We start from the raw sequence: 18,785 nt of genomic DNA on the forward strand, positions 1-18,785 counted from the left end.
GAGGGGCCCAGCAGCAAAGACAAGTCAGATATGCTGAGGAATGGGCTGGAGGCACTCAAGGGGAGGGTGACCAAGGGACAGGGAACGGAGACAGGAGCATAGGGGCACATCAGGGAGGTAGCCATGGGAAGCAGGGCCAGGGCACAGGGGCTGGTGAGCAGAGGACACAGATACCTGCCATGGCAGATGTTTCCCCTGGGGGTGAATCCTAACCAGGAGCAGCAAGGGGCCCCAAGTGCTGCTGGTCCTAGAGACCACCCCTCCACGACCACATATGCCATGCCATACTTGTGACAGCACAGATACACACCCCACACGACACTACCACGGCACAGATGCACAACCCACAGGGCACTACCACGGCACAGATACTTATCCCATACGGCACTACCACAGCACAGATGCGCACCCCACATGGCACTCACCATAGCACAGATGCTCATCCCACATGGCACTACCACAGTACAGATGCTCATCCCATACGGCACTACCACAGCACAGATGCGCACTCCATATGGCACTACCACAGCGCAGATGTACACCCCACATAGCACTCACCATAGCACAGATGCTCATCCCACATGGCACTACCACAGTACAGATGCTCATCCCACACAGCACTACCATGGCACAGATGTGCACCCCACACGGCACACAGCACAGTTCAGATACACACCCCACAGGGCATACATCACAGCACAGAGGCACATACAACATGGCTTACCTCCATTTTAATGAAAGAGTACACACCACTCACGTATCATAGCAGTCATGCATATACATATACTGTACATTCACACCACCACACACTACATATTTTGCCATCCACCATCCAAAATCAGTGCACAGAAAAAAACTTGGTCATTTACCACACATGTACTCAGACACAAAGTGTGCAGGTCAGACATACTCACTCACCCTGCAGAGGACACTACCTCACACCTGTCTACTGAACAGGTCACACACAGCACACATACCTGAATGTAGTCACCTCACAACCAACACTTGCATACCTTGCAAAGTGCACTTCTGCCTCTGTGGTGTCCTCCCCCCACCACCAACCACCCGAATGGTCTAGAGTATAGTGTTGGGGTTGTCAGCCAATTCTCCCATGGAAAACATTTCTGTGGAGCAAAGTATCTTTTGCCTTCATTCTCACAAATGGCACTTGTCTACAAGCTTAAGTAAATCAGCACCTCTCCTGTCCCTAAAGGGAGCGGCTTCTACTTGCTTGTAATAATCTCTTGACAAGTCTTCAGCCTTTCTTGGGACCCCTAAGGTAACAAATATATTTTTATTTTTTTGGTACATATTAAGGTTCACTTTTTGTAAAGTGCTATAGGTCTTGATAAATGCAGAATGACATATACCCACCCTTGCAGCATCATAAAGAATAACTTTTGCCCTAAAATTTCCCTGTGCTCCCCATACTCATTCCCCTTCTACCTCCACTGAACTCCCAGAGACTGTTACTGTCTTCACAGTTTGTCCTCCTCAGAATGTTGGATAGAGAATTACATACTGTGAGGCCTTTCCACGCTGGCTTCTTTCACTTAAGTATATGCTCTTAAGGTTCCTCTATGTTCTTGTTCAGCTACAAATTATTTTATTACTGAATCACACTGCTTTTTCTGAATGTTTCAGGCTCTCTCTATCCATTCACTTACTGAGAGGCAGAGTGCTTGCTTCCAGCATAGGCAGTGATGAGTGAAGCTGCTGCAAACACCACTGTATGTGTTTTCAGCCAAGGTGCATGACTGCCTGGTCCGTTACATACCTTAGGGAGGCACTGCGAAGGTGTCTTAGTTACTTTTATCTCATTGTTGAGATAAAATACGTGACACACAAAATTAGGGAAGGGAAGGTTTATTTCTTATCATTTTGGAAGTTTCAGTCCATACTTAGCTGGCTCCAAGGCAGGGTGGCACAGCAGGGCCACTGTTCATGGTCCCCCCGCCCCAAAACAGCAAGAGTGAACCATGCAAGAGAAAAGAAAATCTTTCTTCCTACCCTTACACTGTATGTCGGCTCCACCCCAGGCAGGTGTAGGACTCACACCACCAATCCAGTACTAGACAATGAACCAATCATGAATGCTGGATTCAGCTGTGACCATGACTGCTTGAGGTTTGGGGGGAGGGGTTACATCTAAACACAAGTCATAACATTCCACCCCTGGTCTGCCAAAGACTCATGCACATCCTTTATGTAAGAGACATTTAGTCCATCTCCAGTAGTTGCCAAAATCCTAACAGTTTCAGCATTGCTGAAAAATCCAAGTCCCAAGTCTCCTCCAAGCTCTAAGGCAAACTCATAGCTGCAAGTCCCTGTACAAATGAAAACAGAGTTAAACACTTCCAACATGCAGTGGCACAAAATAAACATTACCATTCCAAAAGTTACAAACAGGAATACAAAGCATTGAAACCAAAGCAAGACCAAAATCCAGCAGAACAAATATTAAGTCCTGGAGTTCCACTCTCAGCATCTGAAACAATCTGGTTGTGAGCTCCAAAAGGCTTGAGTGACTCTACCCGCACTACACTTCCAGGGGTTTCTGCTCCCACAGCTTCTCTCAAGCCCACTCTGCTCAGCTTTCCTTGGATGATCCATGTTCCTGGCTTTTCCAAACTTTTGGGGTCTCCACTGTACCTTTGGCCTCACAGCTTTATATACTTCCTTCTCAGGGGCACACTGCTTGGCTTTCCAGGCCTTCTGAAATTGTGGTGGAAGCTGCCTTAATCTCCAAACTCATACATTCTCCATTTACCTAAAACCAGCATCACAGGGAGCAGTAGCCAGGCTTTCCTCTCTCAGAGCTGTAGGGGTCAAGTACCTGGATTACTGAGCTCTCTGAACCTGATTGTGAGGAAGAGCTTCTCTGTGCTGCCACCATTCTGCAATCTGGTGAGGCTGCCACCATCTTGGAACCTCCTGTTGTCTCCATTGCCACTCTGGAACACAGCACTCTGCAGCTTTATTCTCCGAGCAAAGTCTTGCCCTTTTGCAGTTTTGAGGCTGCAAAAGGTAGAGACCCATTGCTTCCCATGATGCCCCAGGCTAGCTTTTTTATTTCTCTGTTCCTTCTCAGCAATCGAGGTCTCAGCTCTATCTCTGTAGTACACACTTTTCTGTCAAACTCACAACATTTTAAGTTTGATATATGGTTTGATATACGGTTCTCGAATGACAGGTAGTATTGAGGACCTTCTTTTATACCTGTTTGACACTCACACATTTTACACTTCCTTTAAGTATTCAGATCTTTTGCCCTATCTTTAAATTGCATTGATTGTGTCATTATTGTTTATTTTTAAGGTTTATAAAAATGTTTTCAACACAAGTCCCTTATCAGACATGTTTTGAAAATATTTGCTTCCCAGGTGTGCCTTATCTATTAGTGTATTTGGCAAAATAAAAGTTTTAAATCCCATTCATCATAATTTTTCTTCATGGATTAGATTTTACTTTGTACCTAAAAACTCCTTATAAACCCTACAGTTTCTCTATGTCATCTTGCTGAAGTTTTTTAGTCTTATTGTCTACACTTAGCTCAGTAATTCATTTTGTGAAAGTTGTGCTGCTTTGTTCTTCTTCAGAGGTCAATGGATTATCCATCTGATCTATTTCTGGGCCTCTCTTCTGCTCCGTGGATATGTCTGTTCTGTCACCAGTACCATATTATCCTGATCACTGTGGCTTTATAGTAAGTCTTGAAGTTCTCTGACTTTGGTTTTTGTTTTTTTATATAAGATTTCACTATTTAGCACAGGCTGGCCTTGAACCACTTATGTAGCCCAGGCTGGCCTCGAACTTGCAGTGATTCTTCTGCCTCAACCTCCTGAGTGCTGGGATTACAGGTGTACACCACCACGTCCACTCTGATTTTGTTCTTTTTCTTCTGTATTGTGTTTCCTTTTCCTCTCCATCTAGCTTTAAAAACAGTTTTTCAATATCCATCCATAGATGGCTGGTATAATTTGGATTGTGCTAAATTTACAGACCATATTGGGAAGAACCATAATGAGTCTTTTGGTCTACAAACACAGAATGCCTGTTAATTTAGATATTATATTTCTTTCATCAGAGTTTTGAGATTTCTATACATAGATCCTACATGTATTTCATCAGATTTATACCTGCATATTTTTATTTTGGGGCAGTAATGTAAGTGGTGTGGTGTCCTTACTTCCATGTTTCAGGTGTTTGTCTTTGTTATAAAGAAAGTGATCCACTAGAGTATGTTTACCTTGTTACTTGTGAGCTTGTTACAATCTCTTACTAGTTCCAGGGTTTCTTAGCAATTCCCTAGTATTTTCATGTCATAGACAATCATGTTATCAGCAAAAGCAGCTCATTCCTTCCTTCCCAATTTTCATGCATTGTATTTTCTTTTCTTGTCTTGTTACACCAGCTAGGACTTTAACCATAATGTTGAATAGGAGCAGTGAGAGAAGACATCTTCCTCCACCCCATTCCATTTTGTTTTTAGTACTAGGGATTGAATCCACTGCCTTCTCACTGAGCTACATTGTCAGCACTTATAAAACTTTTTTTAGAGACAGGGTCTTCCTTAGTTTTCTAAATTGCCCAGACTGGGCTAAAATTTGTAATCCTCTTGCTTCAGCCTCCTGTAGTGCTGGGATTATAAGCATGAACCACATGCTCAGTTCATCATTAACCATGATGCCAGAATAGGGTTTTGTAGAACTCTTTTGTCTAGTTGAGGAAGTCCTCTCTTTCTAGTTGCTGAGGATTTTCATTCTGAATGAGTGCTATATTTTTTCAGTTTTTCTGCATTGATAAGACCATGTAAATTTTTTTGCCTATTGACATGGTAGATTATATTAATTGCTTTTTAAATTCTGAATCAGGCTTGTACATCTATAATAAATACTACTTCTTCATGGGATATAATTGTTTTCATATGCTGTTTGACAGGTTTACCAGCATTTTGTAAAAAAAAAAAAAAATTGTATCTGTGTTCGTGAGCTGTGTTACTCTGCAGTTACTCTTCCGCTAATGCCTTTATCTGGTTTTGCCATTGGGCAATGGTGGCCTTACAGAATGCATGAGGTAGTGTTCCTCCCTGAGACACAGAAGGAAAGAAATTTGGTGTTTCCAGTGCTGTCTCAACAAAGAGCACTGTGATCCCAGTTGTGTGGAGATTTGTTCCCATATGCCAAGCAAGCAGTCAGCAGCAGCAGATGCCAGCCACATGTCTTCTGATCCACTCAGCTCTGATGCTACCTGGCTGGAGATCTGGCCCCACAGACATCCCCACCACTGATACCAGTTGCAAATACTAGCTCTTACCTGAGCTTCTGACTGGGCAGCTATAAATCTGATGTATTTGTCCACTTCCGGTTGCTATAACAAAATACCTAAGGCTTGCACTTTATAGAGAAAAAGAGGTTTGCGTAGCTCACAGTTATGGAGGCTCAAGGATGCAGTATGAGTCTGCTCAGCATGGTGAAGGCCTGTGACAGATGATGTCACAATGATGGCAACATACACAAGAGTGGTCACAGGGTGAGGCAAGGAGGCACTGAGGAACTCACTCTCTCTGCAGGACCCACATTAATCCCTCCCAGGACAGCATCTTGATAGCCTAATTACTTTGTACCACCTCTTAGCATCATCTGCTGGGAACCAAGCTTCCAGCACACCAAGCTTTGGGGGACACAGTCAAGCCAACCCAAGCCCAGCCCTGGGCTCCCAGCATCCCTTTTTTTTGTGTCCAATTCATTTGCTATAGCAACTCACAGAACTTGGAAATGCTTATGTCTTCCAGTTTACTATAAAGAACATCACAAAAAGCATGGCTAAAGATACTGCCAAGTCATGGTGCAGGATAGAGCCTCCTTTCTTCCTGTGGATGCACAGCTCTCAGAACAGTGGGCTTAATGGAAGCTTCACTGTGTGGCCATTATCTATTGCATCCCTGGCCATGTGACTTCCCTGCTAGAGACCTGGGCTGTATTTAATATTTGCTGCAGCCTCAGCACCCTCTAACACTGCCTGTGGACTGTGACCTGTGTCACTTACCACTGAAAGTTAAACGCCCAAAGTCAAAGTGTTGCCACCAGGGTCTGGGGAAGACACTGTCACTTCCTTGCACAGCACAGAGCAGCGAAGCCTTGTCTGCCCTCTATAAGCATGCTAACCCCATGGCAGGGCCTCAAAGCCTGATGTGACACTAATACTTACTGAAGTCTGTACCCCATAAACATCACATTAGGGTCAGGGCCCAACATAGGGATCTAGGGGACACTGCTTAGTCTGTAGCATTTCTCTTGCTCTCTTTGATTTTGGTTTTCATTTGTGGATTTTTCAGGATGGAGTGAGGGCAACACTGGTGACAGAACCAGGACCTCTGCAGCTGTCCTGGAGTTGAGTCTGTCAAGGATGTGTCACTGGGTTGTGACCTTAAGTGTTTGTGGCCTCTTTTTCCTTCCTTTGGGTGAGGTAGGAAGGCTGGGGTTGGCTGGCTGCCTTTCCTCAGGTGGATGTGACAGCATTAAGGAGAATACTTTGGGCATATTTTTTAAATGGTTCATTTATCTTCTGCTGCTAGAATGATTTTTCTCAGCTTAAGAGCCTACCAGGCCCTTGGAAAGAAAATCCTCAAAAGCATGGACACCAGCATGGTCAGGGCCTCTCCCTGTCCTCTTAGCCTCCAGCAACCATCCACATGACCCCTTATTTCCACTGTTAGTGCCTGAGCATGGCTCTGGGAGAGCTGGCCTCACTGTGACTGTCCCTGCCTCTCAGATTGGGGTCTCCTGGGACCTCAGTTCTCTAACAGGTCTAAGGTGATGATTCTTACTTGATATCCTGGTAAACTAAGATGTATTTGCAACTGTTGCCGAACCTGTAAGACGGTTTTACTCCTTCGTAAGATGTCTGTGGAGAACTTACCAGTTCCAGGTCCCTGCACCAGCAGTATTCTAGCTTTGCTTTCCAGGGCTCACTGATGTCTGCAGAGATGCATTCCCTAGGATAGTTTGCAGACACAAGCCAGTAAGAACTTGCTGGCTGAGCCCACAAACACCAGAGTGAAAAAATGGCCATGAAGCCCTCAAGCCCAGAGAAGAGGCCCAGCAGAAGCCCCAGGAGGCCCTACGTGGCCCTAGGCCCAGTCGCCCTGGTGCTACTTCTTTGGGGAAGGGCCAGCGGCCAGACCTAGCCCCAACCACTCAAGGTCAAAGTCACCCTAACACCTTAGACACCACTGTGGGGGCAGGGATAGGAGCTCACATCTGCCCCCTACTGTGGATCTCACCAGGCCCTGACCCCTCCCGCAGCCACACTGCAGGAAGACTAGGTTAGCTCTCTACCTGATAGGTCCACACCCCACTCCACCCCACTGAGCCCTGCACCTCAGCGTGTCTCCCCTCACATACTCTCAGTCTCCCTGCTCAGTAGTCAGAGACCTGTATGTGGTTTGTGTGTGGTTTTCCCAGCCCTAGCCCAGCAGTGAACAAACCAGCACTTCAGAAACAAAGGCTGAAGCCTGGACCTGCCCCAGCCTACAGACAGGCAGCATGCTGGCTCTGTTGAGTTCAGTAACTTCTGCTTCATCCTGTGCCAGGTCCTGAGAAAGCTGCTTCTGAGGGCTTGCCTTGGGCAGCCTTCCCAGGACCTAGCTCAAAGAAAGCAGGAGCCAGCCTTATAGCTAGCTCCTCCTGGGAAGAGGCCTTGGTAACAAGCAGGCCAAGGCAGCCTGTGGCTTGTGGTGCAGCCTGAACTCAAACTTTCCCTTCCTCCTCCAGAGCTGCAGGAGTGCCAGTTAGCAAGAATTAAATCTGTTCCTCAGTCACTCACCCACCCTCCTCCAGGCCCCAAACCAGGCAGCGCAGAGTTAGTACCTGCTGTGTCCTCATCTCCTGCCCTGCCCAGCTAGAACCTCCCAACAGCATCTGAGCTGCTGGAATTCCTTTCTGATCTATCTGGGAGTGGTCTGGGAGCTGCCTGGTCCACTCCAGTGCAGCAATTGAGGGCACCTTGGGGTAGGTCTGTGGCCTCTCACTGTCCTACCCAATGAGTCCAGAGCTGAGGACAACTCATCTGAAATCTCCCAAGGACGGAAGTAGGAAGAAGCTACAGCTTTCACTGCAGAATTCACTTCCACTTGGTGGGAAGTGGGAGCTTAGAGGTCAGGAGGCAGTGTAAGAGACTGGAAGTACTAAAGGGGCTGTTTTGGAGCCCTACCACAATGCCCTCAATATGGGGGAGGGGGTCCTGGTATCCATTGTCCTTCCCTAGTAAATATCTTAAGATCAGAGGCAAGGGTCAGTTTCAAGGAAGGAATGAGAGCATTAGTTGAGATTTTGATCATCTTTTCCCTTTGCATAATTCCTTAAATTACAGTTTTTGATAATAATTTAAATTTAATTCATGAAGATTAAACAGTCCATAGTCAGCAGTTCACCATAAAATAAGAATACTGGCAATAACACTGGACACATTCCTACCTTAGAAGACCTTAGGATGCAGGTCTGTGGTCACATTCAGCATGAGGAGACTTGAGGTCTAGTCCATGAGGAACAGTCTTCAAAACAGTTCTTTTAGGCTGGGCATGGTGGTGCACACCTATAATCCCAGCACTAGGAAGGCTGGGGCAGGAGGATCATTGCAAGTTTGAGAACACCCTAAGCTCAAAGCCAGCCTGAACTACATAATGAGGTCCTGTCTCAGAAAGACAAAACAGTTCTCTTGTTGACTGGCCTCCTTGTAGACAGCCTGTCCTCACAGCTGGATTCCTCAGGCTGGTTTCTCAAGGGCCACTGGATATTGTCCTCATGCTGCCCCTAAGACCTAAAACAACCACTGCCCTGCACCCTAAGGTCAACCCCTTCAAACTTACACCAACAACACCTGTGGTGACAATGCTCTGAAGGACACCAGAGCCCCAGTGTGGACTCTGGAGGTCAGAGCACCTGCTGTGGGCCCAGAGATCACTGGAGCAAGGGCAGAGAAGCCAGGTTTTTTCCTTTGAGTAGGTCCCAGGTCCTTGAACTGTGCCTGGCTGCCCCTCAAGACATCCTGAAGCCTCCTTCCATAACTGATAACCTTTTCCATAAGTCAGCTTCCCTTCCCATGTTATCTATCCCCAGAACCACCTGAGCCCAGGTCACTCCCCTCACCACCCAGGTTTGGTTGATGCAGGGTAGGTGTATGGAGACATGGACAGAGGCCCGGGCCTTGGAGAGTCACTGATGCCTTGGAGATTTGAAGACATGGAGAGCATGATCCATACCTGGAAAGAGAGTACTCACCCCTTGGCCCTACACATCTTGTCCCATCAGGTACTGGCACCTAGCTTAATGTTTCCAATAGTTTTCCAGATTTATTCTACTATTAATTGACAAATAATAATTGTACATACCTTGATACACACCAATAATCTCATACTCTAGGAAACCGACCGAAGCAGGAAGATTTCAATTCTGAAATTTCATACATCTGTCAATTCAATTCTGGCCAGCCTGGGCAAGTTAGTGGCTTAAGGAGACCAGATCTCAATTTTTTTTAAAGGGCTTGATGATAGAGTTCTATGTGAGAGTGCTGGGTTCAATCCTCAGTACCATATACACTCAAAGAAATTTACCTATCTTTTGGGTACAATGTAGTGTTTCGATACATGTATGCTTGTGGAATAATTAGATCAAACAATTCATCTAATACCTCAAATATTTATCATTCCTGCTTGGTGAGAACATTTAAAATCTTTTTCTTTTTACACGTAGAGTGATACCAGTCACCACTTGCTGTACTTAGGCCACCAGAATTGGACAATATCCAACGGCCCTTGAGAAACCAGCCTGAGGAATCCAGCTGTGAGGACAGGCTGTCTACAAGGAGGCCAGTTAACAAGAGAATTGCTTTGTTTTTCTGAGACAGGACCTCATTATGTAGTTCAGGCTGGCCTTGAGCTTACTTTGTAGCTCAGGGTGTTCTCAAACTTGCAATGATCCTCCTTCCCCAGCCTTCCTAGCCTAACTGAATCCAGCCTAACTGAATCCAGCCTAACTGAAATGTATGCCAGCCATCCTACCCTCCCTTTTCCACCAGCCCCCACCACCACCCTAGCAGCCATTCTCTTCCTCAATAAGTTTGACTTTTCCAGGTTCCACACGTAAGTGAGATCATGTGGAGTCTGTCTCCTTGTCCCTGGCTGATTTTATTTTAGGACAGGTTAGTTCCACGTCTCAACCCTCCTTGTGGACAGTGCTATAGTGAACACAGGTGTGCAGTTCTCCTTGACATAATTCAGCTCCGCTGGGAATCACCCACTAGTGAGGTTCTGGATCACACAGCAGGTCCATTTCAGTTTTGTGAGAAGCCTCCATCTCGATTTCCAAAACAATTGGGTGATTTACATCTCCACCCACAGGCCACTTCGGTCTCTCTTCATGCTCTGGCCAACACTCATCTTTCATGTTTCCAAAGTAGCCAATCTAGTATGCATGAGATGATATCGCCTTGTGGGTTTTCCTCACTTTCTGCTAATGGTTAGAGACACTAAGTGTTCTTTCATACATCTGTCAGCCATCTGTATGTCTTCTCTGAGGCCAAAACTTTTTTACTTTGAGGCAATCCCATTTTCCTATTTTTGTTTTCATAGCCTGTGCTTTTGGGGTTATATGCAAAAAAAAAAAAAAAAAAAAAAAAAAAAAAATCACTCCTCAGAGCAGTGCCACAGAAGCTATTAGAACTGATAAGCCAAAAAAAATTGAAAAACCATTGGTAAACAAATTCAGTAAAATTGCAGGGTAAAAGAATTGTGCCAGGGGGATGAAGATTTAACTTAGTGGTATAAGCACTTGCCTGGCAAGTACAAGGTCATGAGTTCAATTCCCAGTACCAAAAAAAAAAAAAAAGAAGAATTATGCCAGGCATGGTGGTTTACACCTGTAATCCCAGCACTCAAGAGGTTGAGGCAGGAGGATCATTAAGAGTTTGAGACCAGCCTGGGCTACAAAGTGAGCTCAAGACCAACCTGAACTTCATAGTGAGACCCTGCTCAAAAACAAAAAAAAAATTATAAAACTCATAAAAATCAGTAGTGTTTCTATCCTGAAAAAAATTTAGGAAAATTTCATTTAAAACAGCTCAAAAAAATAAAAACACTTAGCTATAAATTTAACAAGAAAATGAAAGAACTATATATTGAAAACTATAAAATACTATGAAGAAAATGAAGATGACACAAATAAGTGGAAAAACCTTCCCATGTTCATGGACTGGAATAGTTACTACCATTAAAATGTCCATATTAACCAACATGCTGTATAGAGTCAATGCAATCCCTTTAAAATTACAATGTCATTCTCTACCAAAATAGAGAAACCATTCTAGGAGTCATGTGGAACCACAAAATTCCACAAATAACCATAGCAATCAACCCAAAAAGAACAAAACTGCAGGCATCACACTACTGGTTTTCAAAACAGCATGAAACTTAGCGTAAAAACAGATATGGAACAACTCAATAGTAACCCATATTAACCAAACTTGATTGATTAAAAAAAAAAAAACATGCCCAGAATATACAGTGGGATAAAGGACAGCCTCTTCATAATGGTACTGGGAAAATAGCTACCCACACACAGAATAAAAATAAATCTGGCCTCAACTCTTACTTAAGAATGGACTAAAATAGATTACAGACTTAAACCTAGACTTAAAACTATAAAACTACAGAAAAAAAAAATAAGGCAAGTTTTCAACATTTCAAAGTCAAGCGATTTTTCTTAAGAATGCACTTTCCAAGTGTCCTTGACAGGCTGGGGGTCTCAGGTAGTCTGGCTGCACACCTTGTTCCTTGAGGCAGACAGGCTCTGTCCTGGTGTGGATGCCCACTCCACAGGGAACCACGGTTTTGGCGTGCAGACTGTCCTTGATCTGAGTTGGCACCAGCCTGAGGTTGTATTGAGCCTAAGATAAGGAAGGGTTGACCTGCATGGGGAGAGGAAGAAGGGTAGATCAAGAATGTGTGGGCAGGGTGGGTCCCTGAGCTTCCTCTGATCTGCTCAGAAGACATGGTACGCATCTGTCTACAGTGGACATGGTGTGTATGTCTGCTCCTGGTGGACGGAGTGTGTCTTTCCTCAGGGGAGGCCATGTGTCTTTCCCCAGTGGATGTGGTGTGTGCCTATCTTCAATGGATATGGTCTGTATCTGTCCCCAGTAGATGTGATATTTCCCCCATGGACTCCCTGGTGGGTGCTTTTAGTCTCATCAGGCAGTTGCCACTCAGTTATGCAGGAATTTGTGCTCCTTTTCCTCCTGAGCTTCCTGTGGCAGAGGCTAGCAGGACAGGTGGCAGTGGCAACAGGTGGGCTGCCCTGAGTCCCTAAGGGGGAGGAAGTGGGATGACAACTGGGGGTATAGGCATGCTTGAGTGCTGGGGGAAGGAATACATGCCACATGCAGCCGTATCATCCAGGGGGCAGGACTTACTCCACAATGTCAGCTCCTGGACAGTGGCAGGCAGAAGAGGGGAACACCCTGCTGGGGTAAGGGAGCTGATGGCAGGAGAAGGCCCCTGGTGGGTGAACTGTGGGGAGGCCGAGTCTCCATGGTCTTTCCCTCCTCTGACAGCAGAGCAGGGAGTGCTCTAGAGGGGGATTCAGGAAGAAGCCAAGCAAGGAAACTATGAGGATGGGGTGGGGCTAGAGTGATTGACCCTTGGCAGGGAACGTTGCAGGGCAGAGGATACACAGGATTGGTGGGGTTCCCAGAGGACCTGTGTTAGAGAAACAAGGTGAGGCTGGTGGGGAGGAACCTGGCCAGGCCCGGAGCCAGGGCATAGCAGGACTGGTCTGGGCAGAGCTAGCCCAGGGCTCTGTGGTGCACACCTGTCTTAGTTTCTTATTGCTGGGACAAAATACCGAGAACTATGCTAAACCAATCAGTTGGCTAATTTAGTCCAGGTTCACATTCCATATTTAGTCCAATATTCCATATCTTAGTCCAAATCCATAGTCATACACTCTAAATCCAGCCACCTCTGAAAATTCCCACCTATGAGCACACAGGGCCTTGGGCGAGATGGGGGTGGTTCATCTAGATAAAAGTTGTGACAGTACCCATTGTACATCACCCTCAGATGCACTTTGCAGAGATGCAAAAAGGCTTGACATCCAGCAGACAGTGATGTTAGAGCCTCAGACCCCAGCTTCCCACAGGCTGTACAGCAGCCAGGTGGAGAATGGCAGTTCAGGTTTTTGCTTTTCAATCTCAAAGTAAACCATTTCAGTTTTCACTCATCACTGACCATGAATCCAGCACTAGCCAATAGCAGATATGTAGCCAAAGGCAGCAGGCCACCGTGCCCAGCAGCTCCCAGGGCCCCAAGGCCAAGGAGCAGGTGGTCTCCTTGTGTACCCTCAACCAGTGTCCTTGGGGTGCACAGCCAGCCACTATGGCCAGATGCCTGTAAACTAAGCTGGGTATACATGGCCTCCGATACTAGCACAGCCAGACAGGTGGGTCCCTTGGCCTACCACGCGCCATGCCTGCAGGTGCTGCTCTGGTCGGCCAATAAGGTGTTTGAGGAACTGACAGACATCGAGCGGCAGTTTCACAAGGCCTTTTATACCGTGCGGGCCTACCTGAACTGTGAACGGTATTCAGTGGCCCTCCTGGACATGACCAAGGAGAAGGTAAGCCTGCGGGCTCCAGGGACACCCAGCCTGGTTGCATATGACCTGCCTCCTCACTTTCCTCTTCTTGGCCCAGGAATTCTTCGACGTGTGGCCTGTGCTGATGGGAGAGGCTCAACCGTACTCAGGCCCTCGCACACCCGATGGTCGGGTGAGTCCAGGGGGATATGGCCCACAGCCTGGCTCCTCTAGCTTCAGTTCTAGGAGCAAAGGGAGAGCAGAAAACAGGAAGTGTGGATGCTATCTCCCCCTTTTCAGAATCCACAGCCTAGGGCTGTGTTGGCCTCAGTAGCTCCCGTGTGTGGACCCCGGGAGTACACAGGGCAGGTGGACACAGAAGGAAGGTGGATCTGATTCTGACTGCACAACATGTGTTCATGTGTGGGGGCTGGTCTGTGTACATGTATATATATGCGTGTGAGTGTATAACACATGGATGCATGTGGATGTGGTTTCCCATGTGCGGTATATGTGATGATCTGGGTGCTACATGTGTTTAGGGTACTGGCTCTCACCCTCAAGGGAGCAGATGGGGAGCCCCATGCTGACATGTTATTTCTAGGAAATTGTCTTCTACAAAGTCATCGACTACATTCTCCATGGCAAGGAAGATATCAAGGTCATCCCGTAAGTTCCAGGGCCTCATAAGCTGTGTCTCCCAGATGCCTGGCTCTGGGGGCATAGGTGGGGCCTTGCTGTCCTAAAGCCCCTGTGCTGTGGTAAGGGAGGTTCCTCATGCAATCAAGGGTCTGACCAGCCTGAAGGATGGACAGCGCAGGGTAAGGTGAGTCCCAGGTGCCCTGTCAGGTCTTAGCTGTAAGAGAAATCCTACAAGAGGGATCTGCAGTAGCCTCACACCCTGTGCGTTCTATCCAGAACTCAGGGCAAGGGTTGGCCCTAAAGGGCCTGCCAAAAATGTGTGGCCAGTGATCCAGTTACTCCTGAGTCCATCCAGCATCCATCCCCAAGCCTCAAACAGGCAGAGGATCTAAGGACCAGGCCTAAACTTGAGTAAGACCAGAATCACCAGGCAACTAACTGACGCTGAGTCTGGAGGGAATACATACTGGGTAGGGGCCAGCCTTATCGCCTGGCTTCTCTACCTTCCCTGGGTTCCCCATCTCCACCCTCTGTCTTCCCAGAGCTGAGGATGGGACCAAGCAGATGCTCATGTGTTGCCAAGTCCCAGACTGACCCTCTACCTCTCTCCCTAGCACACCCCCGGCTGACCATTGGGCCCTGGCTAGTGGCCTTCCAACCTATGTGGCGGAGAGTGGCTTTGTGAGTGCCTAGCCCCTCCCCAGCCTGCACCCTCCCCTACACCCCACTCCCAGCCCACCGACAAGGGGCAGGTTTGCCCATCAGAACTGTCTCCTGGGATCCAGGGTGTGGATCGCAGCTGCCAGGGTGTGGATCGCAGAATGCTGCCAACAGCTCTGGGTGACACATTTTTCCTTTTCCAGATCTGTAACATCATGAATACCTCCACTGACGAGATGTTCAAGTTCCAGGTATCTACTCACTCACCACATAGACTGTGTGCTTTGCTTGGAAAAGAAAGTATTGTGGTTCATAAATCATGGGCTGAATTAGATTTTGATTTTAAGGAACAACTACTGATGATGAGAAAGCTGTATTCCTGCTCATGGGTCTGCAGGTGGGCAGTGTTCCATGGAGGATCAGCTGGTCCGGTCTGGGCTTAGTTAATCCTACCTGGGCTCGGCTGGTGCCACCTAGTCCCCACAAGATTCAGTGCCCCTTGCTCTACTTGTCTTTGCCTGGGGGTGTGGTGCATTGGCAGCTCTTGGAGGCACTAGAGAGAACACACTGTATCCAGGGTCATGGAGGAATGGTCCACTGTCCATATTTTACTGTACAGGCCCATTGTCCAGGATGTGCATGGTTCACAGTGCAAAATGGAAAAGGGAGGCTCCAGGAACATTAAACGGAAGGCAGAGTGGGACCCACACCTCCTCCTGTGGGTGACAGCCCTCACACACCCCAAAGCTAGTGCTGCTGAGGCATCTCTAGTGGGAAAGGTTTGCCGCAGACACCATGGGCACCAAGGTCTTAGGTAGCAGGTGGAAAGACAGGAAGCCCAACCCATGCCATAACCTGAAGGCAGAAAAGATCGAGCCCACTGGCCCTAGAGCCGTGGCCAGGCCTAGGACCAGATGCACTCAGCTCCACCCCACTCCCTGCAGGAGGGGCCACTGGACGACTCTGGCTGGGTCATCAAGAATGTGCTGTCCATGCCCATTGTCAACAAGAAGGAGGAGATTGTAGGGGTGGCCACCTTCTATAACAGGAAGGATGGGAAACCCTTTGACGAGCAGGATGAGGTCCTCATGGAGGTAAATGCTGGCATCACAGGCAGCCCTGCAAGATGGTACAGGATGCTGAGGGTGGTCTGTGTACATCAGGGAGTGTGGTGGTCTGAGGCACTGCCAAGATGTCCATTCAAAGGCACTTCTTGAGCTGTGGGAGACCTGGAGACTGGGGATCTGCCCAAACCATAGGCAGGTACACAGCAGGTGCTCACCAGGGCATTAAGGGTATTTCAGGGATGCTACCATCCACCCTCAGTCCCTGACACAGTTCCTGGGCTGGTCAGTGCTGAATACGGACACCTATGACAAAATGAACAAGCTGGAGAACCGCAAGGACATTGCACAGGACATGGTTCTGTACCACGTGAGATGTGACAAGGATGAGATCCAGGCCATCCTGGTACAGCCCCTCTCTCTGGGGGTGGTGGGGAGCCCAGCGGTGGGGACATGTCCCTGTGCCCCAATGGCTGGTCCCAGCCCTGGCCCCTGCTCCCTCTGCCCAGCCCTGGGACATTCCTGTGCCTCAGCCTCAGCTCTGAAGGATGTGACCAAGCCTTGTGGGTCTCCTAGGTCACCCACAGACAGGGATGGGAGGGAAAGAGAGGGAGCCACCCATGCACAAGCCTTGTTCATAGGAGTTAGAGTGCCTGGGCCAAGGGACACTGCCCTTCAGGATCCAGAGGCCCCTTATCTAGCATGCTCATGGGGTGGAGGGGACACTATCACCATGTCACAATCATTCACCTGAGCCCATAACCCACTCTTGCTGTCTGTCAGCCAACAAGGGAACGCCTGGGGAAGGAGCCAGCTGACTGTGAGGAGGAGGAGCTAGGGAAAATTCTGGTGAGAATCCACCTCCCATCCTTGGTAGACACCTGTCACTGCTGCAGTGGTAGGAGGGTGCTTGGCACAGCATGCCACCTTGTGGTGCTGCTGTGGCTGGTGGACATGTGACGGTGCTGGTGTGCTCCTGGATCTGAGTGTTTGTCCTGTAGAGTTGACCTGGTATCTTCCCACCAGTCCCCATGTCCTCTCCAGAACCACCCACTTCTTAGTCTCTTAGACACCACTGGACCAAGTGTCCACCTGTACTGTCTCCTCCAGTAGGACAAGGCACACTGCCTGTGAACCCCAGTGTGTATGCATCTGTGTGCCTTGTATACACATGCATATACATCATGTGTGTTCATGTGCTCATGTGTCTCCCAGTGAATGTCATAGGACCAGCTTGGTGGTATAATGTCTCCATCTCCATTGCCTGTGTGCCTTAGCAGAATGCCTGGGCTCTTCTTCCTGTAGCCTCTGAGTTGTATGAGTGTGCTCACTGGGCTCTGGAAATCAGCAGTGTTGGTGTCATGTTGTGAGCCTGTGTCTATGGGGTGTGTCAGCACATGTGTACTTGTGTCCACCTAAGTCTATACCCATATGTACCTTCCCATGTGCTCACTTGTTTCTCCAAGACTACCCCATTTGCCCAGCCAGGCAAGTATCATGGGGTCACTATCTAGGAGCAGACAGGAGGATGGGCAGAGCCAGGGCCATGTAGTACCCAAGCCACAGACTACAGTGTCTGGAGGGTAGACATCACCAGAGGTGCAGGGGCATCTGACTGGACAGAGGATGCAGAAAGAAGACAGAACAAGAGAGGTGGCACTGCAGTGGGCCTACTCCCTCAGCCCACACCCCCCGCAGAAGGAAGAGCTGCCTGGACCCACCAAGTTTGACATCTATGAGTTCCACTTTTCTGACCTGGAATGCACCGAAATGGACCTGGTCAAGTGTGGCATCCAGATGTACTACGAACTGGGCGTGGTCCGGAAGTTCCAGATTCCCCAGGAGGTGGGAGACATGGTTAGGGATCCAGGTCCCCTGGGAAGTTGGGGGATGTGGTTAGGATGAAGGTCCCATTTCTAACTGAACATTAGAGGGCCAAACATACTCATTTTAGGACTGCTAAAATATAAATAGCAACCATGTCTAGAACAGGTGATTGGATGGGTCGCTGGATGGGTAGGTGGTTGGATAGAGTGGGTGGGTGGGTGGATGAATGGGTAGGCAGCCATCTGGGTGGCTGAATGGGTGGGCCGATGGGTAAGCAAGTGGGTGGTTGGGTGGGTGGATAGGTAGGCAGGCAGGTGGGTGGATGAATGGGTGGGTGGAGGAATGAGTGGGTGGGTAGGTGAATGAAGGAGTGGGTGAACAGGGCAGGTGGGTGGATGAGTAGGTGGGTGGGTAGATGGATGACATGAAATTAGATCAACAGGAGTTCCAGACAGTTCTCATTATGTGTGCCATTGGACACTAACAGGGTTGGGTTGGGATATAGAGTTAGTTAAGGCAGCCCCTCGCCAAACAGGAAACACATGGCATCCTCTCAGCTGGCCAGAGGGGTCCCTAGAGAACCCCACAGGGCTAGCTTCTGCTCTGGCCCCAGTTCTGCCCTACTCCTATTCAGTAATACCTTCCTCACAGCTCAAGGGAGCAATCAATCCTCTTTTCTTATGCTCCCCAGAGAACAAGAGAAAAAGACTGAAATTTTATAAAGAAATTTTAGTACATATAAAAGGAAAACTAAAATTCTGGCAAAAATATTGACAATATAAAAAGTGTTTCCAAATAATTTCCTGGCCCTAAATATGACAGTGGAAGCAATAGGAATCTCCCCTGGCCCATAGTCTCCCCTGCCCAGAGATTACTTCTACAATCTCCCCTCCTGCCCAAAAGCAGACCCATGAAAAGCAGTCATGCATAAAACTGACTTTTTTCCCTTAAAATATCACAT

General features: G+C 47.9%; 1 protein-coding gene across 3 annotated transcripts in view; it reads left to right on the top strand.

Moving 5' to 3' along the window:
* The window catches only part of Pde6b (phosphodiesterase 6B), a 39,956-nt gene that overhangs the window by 15,180 nt on the left and 5,991 nt on the right, over positions 1–18,785 (top strand). For 2 of the 3 annotated variants that reach the window (XM_003465052.3, XM_063230033.1), the window contains 9 exons: positions 13,533–13,673; positions 13,750–13,824; positions 14,236–14,300; positions 14,888–14,954; positions 15,137–15,184; positions 15,878–16,027; positions 16,260–16,403; positions 16,781–16,846; positions 17,696–17,842. In XM_003465052.3, coding sequence (XP_003465100.2) covers positions 13,533–13,673; positions 13,750–13,824; positions 14,236–14,300; positions 14,888–14,954; positions 15,137–15,184; positions 15,878–16,027; positions 16,260–16,403; positions 16,781–16,846; positions 17,696–17,842 — 903 coding nt within the window. Of the gene's footprint in view, positions 1–9,171; positions 9,312–13,532; positions 13,674–13,749; positions 13,825–14,235; positions 14,301–14,887; positions 14,955–15,136; positions 15,185–15,877; positions 16,028–16,259; positions 16,404–16,780; positions 16,847–17,695; positions 17,843–18,785 lie in introns of all 3 variants that reach the window. The other variant, XM_063230034.1, reaches the window with a different exon arrangement.

This window comes from Cavia porcellus, unplaced genomic scaffold (assembly GCF_034190915.1).
Source record: "Cavia porcellus strain 051 isolate PalLab524CR breed Dunkin Hartley unplaced genomic scaffold, mCavPor4.1 scaffold_18, whole genome shotgun sequence".
In the NCBI taxonomy this organism is placed as follows: Eukaryota; Metazoa; Chordata; class Mammalia; order Rodentia; family Caviidae; genus Cavia; species Cavia porcellus.